Source organism: Silurus meridionalis, chromosome 1 (genome assembly GCF_014805685.1).
Source record: "Silurus meridionalis isolate SWU-2019-XX chromosome 1, ASM1480568v1, whole genome shotgun sequence".
In the NCBI taxonomy this organism is placed as follows: domain Eukaryota; kingdom Metazoa; phylum Chordata; class Actinopteri; order Siluriformes; family Siluridae; genus Silurus; species Silurus meridionalis.
The window spans coordinates 31,732,184-31,739,637 of NC_060884.1; the positions used below are offsets into that span (position 1 = coordinate 31,732,184).

Sequence of the window (7,454 nt, forward strand, 5' to 3'; positions counted from 1 at the left end):
CAATAGCAGACTTCATTTATTAATAGTGCAAACAAACATACAGACCAAAAGCAAAGGATGAAATAATTCATTAAATCATGATACAGACGCAAAACCATCATGTGACAGAAATCAGTGCAATGGCTTCTGGGAAATAGGTTCCCGAGCTGAATTCTGCCAAACCATGACAGTTAACATCCACAACACATGAGCTGAGTGTAAATCAGTTTTTCCATCAGTAACGTGTCGAAAAGACATACAGCGTGTTGCTGTTTTTACTTTTTGCCATATTTCCCAAGAAGAAAAAACATGATGTGGTTTAAAGTCTTTCATAACAATTTCTAGATTTCCAGATTTTTTAACACAGAAGAAACACTACAGGAAATATTTCAACATCAGCATCATGGCAGTGTTTTGAAAAGTACTTTGTTGTAGGTTCTGCAGCGCATCGCATCATCTTCATCTGTTTATGTGTCATCTAGAAAAGAAAAGAAAAAAGAAAACACTGCAAGTGAGTGAATGAAAGAGAAAAAGCGAGACTAGCTCTTTTATCTGGCCCTAAACAGGAAGTATGAGCTGCCAGAACAAGTCTGCAGTGTCAAAAATACGAAACAGAGACTGGAAACCATGTTCGTGTGTCCGCCCTTCGCTAATGAGTTTGATGAGTTTGAGACTAAAGAACATTTTTCTTCCTAATGGTAAAACCTTTCACAACATAAGGGAAAATAATTACAATTATTTAAGATCCTTCCACAGTTTCCCCTGCTGCTACTAAATAAATCTCTGAACTGCACATTCATTTACAGTCACAGTTTGGCAGATGCCCTCAGAGCAGCTTACAGTCATCCCAGTTAAACAGCTGAGCAACTGAGGGTTAAAGGCCTCGCTCAAGGGTCTGATCAGAAGTCCAACATCTTATCCACTGAGATACCACCTCCCATTCACCCAAACTAATAACTACTGGACCATCACACACTCACCAGCCATCTGATTCACCACGATTCTCAATTCATTTCATTTGTCATTTCAACACTCTTTTATTTTATTTTATTTCATTTTATTTATTTGCTTTTTTTGCATCATACTTTTGCTTCATTCTTTTATAGTGATGCTCTGGTATGTTAGAGATAGCAAGAAGGTATGGGAGTGTGTGTGTGTGTGTGTGTGTGTGTGTGTGTGTGTGTGTGTGTGTGTGTGTGTGTGTGTGAGAGTGTGTGTGAGAGTGTGTGTGAGAGTGTGTGAGAGAGAGAGAGAGAGAGAGAGAGAGAGAGAAGGAGTAAAAGTGTGGGAAAGAGAGGATGAGATAGAGCAAGAAAGGTGAACAGAAAGAGATAGAGATCAAGAATAGTGTGATAGAGTTGAACAGAAATAAATAGAGAGTAAGAATGACAGTGTGTCTGTGTGTGTGTGTGTGTGTGTGTGTGTGTGTGTGTGTGTGTGTGTGTGTGTGTGTGTGTGTGTGTGAGAGAGAGAGATTTTCCTTTTATTTAAACTACTTATTTATATCTATTTTTTTATATTTTAGTTTAACTTTGTAAGACAGACAGACAGACAGACAGACAGACAGACAGACAGACAGACAGACAGACAGACAGACAGACAGACAGACAGACAGACAGACAGATAGATAGATAGATAGATAGATAGATAGATAGATAGATAGATAGATAGATAGATAGATAGGCTTTCACCAGTAATATGTACGCTTCTTTGTTGCATCTCGATGGTCAGAGAAGGATTTCTTCCCTATAATAAAAATGTCAAAAAGTCACAAGAGTAATTGATTTCAATTAGAGCTTCATACATGGTTACTGATACTGTAGTTGTTGTTGTTTTGATGTTGTTGTTGTTTACTCACTGGTGAAAAACTGGCACTTTTCTTGATAGCTGTTAAATGAGTGTTGAGATTCGGGGCTGGAAACGGGGGTGCGAGTGGAATTGAGGCACTCTGTTCAAGATCATGAAGATCAGGAGGTTTTGATTTGGCCGAGTCCCTGTTAGAAGGGATGGGAGGCAGGGGTCCTTTCCTCTGAGCCAGAGACAGAGTGTTGGTCACCCCTGACTTGGCTGATGGTGCAGCTTTAGGGGACGCAACCCTGGAAACATGGTCAAATCGTTAAAATGTCCACTGCCCATCTTGTTGTCAAGCTTCGTTAGTTCTCAGACACCAACCCCATTGTTACACTTCCTTGACTGTACACTTCCTGTAGCTGTAGATACTTACCTACACAAGCCAAACATTTACCAGCACCCCTCTACCTCACAGCAGTTGTCTTACCCTGCACTTCACCACTCATTCTACCATCTTCTACCACTGATCCATTGATCCCTCCATCCTCTGTCACTGTTCAACAAAAATAACAACCCTCTACCACTAAGTCCTCCACTGCTTCACTAAACCCTCTGATCCATTATTATCTCTACCACTGATCCCTCCATCCTCTACCACCACTCCATTAATCCCTTTGATCTCTACCACTTTTTAACAATACAGTAATCCCCTGTTTATCACAGTGCTTACGTTCCAAAACCTCCCGCAATAAACAGAAAACCGCCCACAATAAACGGAAAAACCGCCTCTAACCTTCACCACTGCTTTATTGATCCCTCTAACCTTCACCACTGTTTTACTGATCCCTCTAACCTTCACCACCGTTTTACTGATCCCTCTAACCTTCACCACCGTTTTACTGATCCCTCTAACCTTCACCGCCGTTTTACTGATCCCTCTAAGCTTCACCACTGTTTTACTAAACCCTCTAACCTTCAACACTGTTTTACTGATCTCTCTAACCTTCACCACTGTTTTACTGATCACTCTAACCTTCACCGCTGTTTTACTGATCCCTCTAACCTTCACCGCTGTTTTACTGATCCCTCTAACCTTCACCGCTGTTTTACTGATCCCTCTAACCTTCACCGCTGTTTTACCGATCCCTCTAACCTTCACCGCTGTTTTACTGATCCCTCTAACCTTCACCGCTGTTTTACCGATCCTCTAACCTTCACCACTGTTTTACTGATCCTCTAACTTCACCACTGTTTTACTGATCCTCTAACCTTCACCACTGTTTTACCGATCCCTCTAAACTTCACCACTGTTTTACTGATCCCTTTATCCTTCACCACTGTTTTACTGATCCCTCTACACTTCACCACTGTTTTACCGATCCCTCTAACCTTCACCGCTGTTTTACTGATCCCTCTAACCTTCACTGCTGTTTTACTGATCCCTCTACACTTCACCACTGTTTTACTGATCCCTCTAACCTTCACCGCCATTTTACTGATCCGTTTAAACTTCACAGTTGTTTTACTGATCCCTCTAACCTTCACCGCTGTTTTACTGATCCCTCTAACCTTCACCACTGTTTTACTGACCCCTTTAACCTTCACCACTGTTTTACTGATCACTCTAACCTTCACCACTGTTTTACTGATCCCTTCAAACTTCACCGCTGTTTTACTGATCCCTCTAACCTTCACCACAGTTTTACTGATCCCTCTACACTTCACCAATGTTTTACTGATCCCTCTAACCTTCACCGCCATTTTACTGATCCCTCTAACCTTCACTGCTGTTTTACTGATCCCTCTAACCTTCACCGCTGTTTTACTGATCCCTCTAACCTTTACCGCTGTTTTACTGATCCCTCTAACCTTCACCACCGTTTTACTGATCCCTCTAACCTTCACCGCTGTTTTACTGATCCCTCTAACCTTCACCACTGTTTTACTGATCACTCTAACCTTCACCACTGTTTTACTGATCCCTCTAACCTTCACCGCTGTTTTACTGATCACTCTAACCTTCACCACTGTTTTACTGATCCCTTTAACCTTCACCGCTGTTTTACTGATCGCTCTAACCTTTACCGCTGTTTTACTGATCCCTCTACACTTCACCACTGTTTTACTGATCCCTCTAAACTTTACCACGGTTTTACTGATCCCTCTAACCTTCACCGCTGCTTTACTGATCCCTCTAAACTTCACCACTGTTTTACTGATCCCTCTAACCTTCACCACTGTTTTACTGATCCCTCTAAACTTCACCACCGTTTTACGGATCCCTCTAACCTTCACCACCGTTTTACTGATCCCTCTAACCTTCACCACCGTTTTACTGATCCCTCTAAACTTCACCACTGTTTTACTGATCCCTCTAACCTTCACCGCTGTTTTACTGATCCCTCTAACCTTCACCACTGTTTTACTGATCACTCTAACCTTCACCACTGTTTTACTGATCCCTTTAACCTTCACCGCTGTTTTACTGATCGCTCTAACCTTTACCGCTGTTTTACTGATCCCTTTAACCTTCACCGCTGTTTTACTGATCCCTCTAAACTTCACCACGGTTTTACTGTTTACTCTAACCTTCACCACTGTTTTACTGATCCCTTTAACCTTCGCCACTGTTTTACTGATCCCTCTAAACTTCACCACTGTTTTACTGATCCCTAACCTTCACCACTGTTTTACTGATATCTCTCACCTTCACCACTGTTTTACTGATCCCTCTAACCTTCACCATTGTTTTACTGATCCCTTTAACCTTCACCACTGTTTACTGATCCCTCTAACCTTCACCACTGTTTTACTGATCCCTCTAACCTTCACCACAGTTTTACAGATTTTTTATCAGATTGATTCATTGACTCCCTCATCCTTAGTAACCAGCTGGTCATGATTACTAGAACGTTTACATCTTGTAAAATACAAACGCTCATGATTTGAAACGGAGTACAGATGACGGCGATCTCCTTACCGACTGAGAGTCAGGCACGTGTTCAGTTTGTTCTTCAGCAGCCATCCAGAGGAAGAATCCAAGCTGTGTGTCCGTACAAACGCAGGACGTGCTACATAAGAACAGTGCTGATCAGAAGCACAGCATAGCTGATGGCTTGGTAATAACCTGAAGAGTGTGGATAAATGTGTGGTGAAAGGAGAGCTGCATGTGTTACACGTGCAGACCTTTAGTACTGGTGATGCACTTCTGCACAGCCGTATGGAACTCACTCGCCTCGTCCTCATCAGAAAAGTTCAGCCCCGCCCAACATTCCTACACAGGCAAGCAAGATGATAAGATTTTCTTCCCCAAAACAAGTACACATGCTTGTCCTTTTGTCAGTTTGTGTTGATTAGCGCTGTGTGATGCTAGCAATGAACATCGGCACAGTGCTGTAGTGTGTAAACGTTAATAGAAAGATGGATTTCATCACCAGGTCATTTCAGATGTTGGTATTATTATGAGTATAAGTACATAAGCATACAATAATACACTATACAGCTCATCACTGTGTGGCTTAACACACTGCTCCGATCTATCTATCTATTTATCTATCTTTCTATCTTTCGTACCTGAAGTGAACATGAATATTCATTTTAAATAGAGTTATTGTATATAAGGGAATAATGAGTGAAGGCGAGGCGATGTCACTAACGTCGCTTTGGAAAGTGTGGAAAAATGGCCGAGGTGTTGAGTAGATGAAAGGTGAATAGAGCTCCTGTTCCCAGAGCAGCCTAGCCTTCTGCAGAGACAAACACACACACACACACACACACACACACACACACACATACACACACACACACATGTGCTTTATGAACATTCCATCCCATATTTAGTCTCCATTTTCTGTTATAATAACCTCCACTCTTCTTTGGGAAGATGTTTCACATGAGTTTGGAATGTACTTGTCGGAGATTTGTGAGATATTCATTCAGCCACAATGGTGTTAGTAAGGTCAGGTACTGATAGGTGAGGTGAGGTGAGGTGAGGAGGCCTGGGGTTCAGTCAGCTTCAGTTTTTAATTTGAAATAAAAACACAGTGTTCAAATGGTAAGATCCCGCCCCCTGCTGGTGACTGTGTGTTATACAATGTAATAATTTTTGGTGTGGGTGTATATGGCTGTGTGTGTGTGTGTGTGTGTGTGTGTGTGTGTGTGTGTGTGTGTGTGTATATATATAAAACCTTCAAACAAAAGAGGCGTATGAATGTCGAGTGTAATGTTTTATCCTGCACCAGACACACAACTCCACAACTGTAAATCCTCCATTCCGGCTTTTGTCCTTCACAAGCCGTCGCCAAGCACAACTGCGCTATGGAACAAGCTGAGGCCTAAAACACACACACACACACACACACACACACACACACACACAGTAATGTGAATACAGTGTGTTGTTTGTGCCAGTAAATTCAGTAATGCAGGAAGAGAAATAAACACAACCCACAAACAAATGAGCCTGAAAATAAACACCCTCACTTCCTGGTTTATTCCACACCCTCAAATTCTCCATTCTGATTGGTCAGGAGCTGCAAACTCATTTTCTGTAGCAGCAGCTCGTTCAGAAGTTCAGCTGGGAATCTCAGATTAGTTCAAATCCCTACAAATATTTTATTATTCCTACAGTTATAATGTATATTTTATATCATGTATATTTTTTTTTAACAATTTTCATATTTTTATATTTTTATTTGCTTGATTTAAGATATTTTAGTTTATGTTTTAAATGTCTTTTACTGTATATATTGTAATATATTCTTACTATTATATTCATATTATATTCTAATACGGACATTCTTGTATGTTTGTTTAAATTTTTGTTTAGTTTTTTTATAAAGATTTTTATACTATGCTATACTTTTTATACTATAATGTACTTTAACATATTTACTTTTAAATATCCATAACTTAATATATATTTTTATAGGCCTATGTGTATTTTCTTCATATTTCTGTACCTTAATATAATACAATTTATAATTCATAAGTATTGGGACACCAGACTTGTTCAGACATATATGATTCTTCCCTAATCTGTTACCACAAACTTGAAGGCACACAATAAATAGGACATGTAGAATGTGTAGGACGTCTTTGGATGCATTGGGCAGCATGAAAATTTCCCTTTACTTGAACTAGGCAGCCCGAACCTGTTCCAGCATTCCAATGCACACAAAGCCAGCTCTGTGAAGATCTGCTTTACATGGGTTGGAGTGGAGGATCTCCTGCTATAGATCTCTGACCTCGACCTTATTGAATACCTTTGGGATGCATGTGAATGCTGACTGCACCCCAGGCCTCTTCACCTCACCTACATATATAATATATATATATATATATATATATATATATATATATATATATATATATATATATATATATATATATATATATATATATATATATATATATATATATATATTTTGTGTGTGTGTGTGTGTGTGTGTATATACCTTTATATGTTACCTCTAGCCATTACAGATGTAGAGTAAAGACCAGGTGAGACCAGAGTAGTGCAGAAGCACAGAGTAGTGAAGTGAAAGATAGAGATATGAGCGCAGGACAACAGACTCACAGTGCAGTTGAAGCCGAGCAGGTTACAGATCAGACTGTTCTCACGGGTCGACAGATGAGTATTAAACACCCGGGACATCTCTCTACCAGCTTCTACCTCACACTGC

The 7,454-nt window shown here is 40.3% G+C and overlaps 1 protein-coding gene across 2 annotated transcripts; it reads right to left on the minus strand.

Moving 5' to 3' along the window:
• On the minus strand, positions 1-7,454 carry si:dkey-197j19.6 (wiskott-Aldrich syndrome protein). 2 transcript variants are annotated; one of them, XM_046858830.1, is made up of 8 exons: positions 7,349-7,454; positions 6,021-6,104; positions 5,427-5,513; positions 4,957-5,044; positions 4,751-4,841; positions 1,838-2,075; positions 1,671-1,725; positions 1-457 (listed from the first exon to the last, which is right to left on the minus strand). In XM_046858830.1, the coding sequence occupies exons 1-8, from the start codon at positions 7,424-7,426 to the stop codon at positions 447-449; spliced, it is 732 nt and encodes a 243-aa protein (XP_046714786.1). In that variant the 5' UTR covers positions 7,427-7,454; the 3' UTR covers positions 1-446. The 2 variants fall into 2 exon arrangements, with proteins under 2 accessions (XP_046714786.1, XP_046714782.1); XM_046858826.1 differs by having other exon boundaries at positions 5,958-6,104.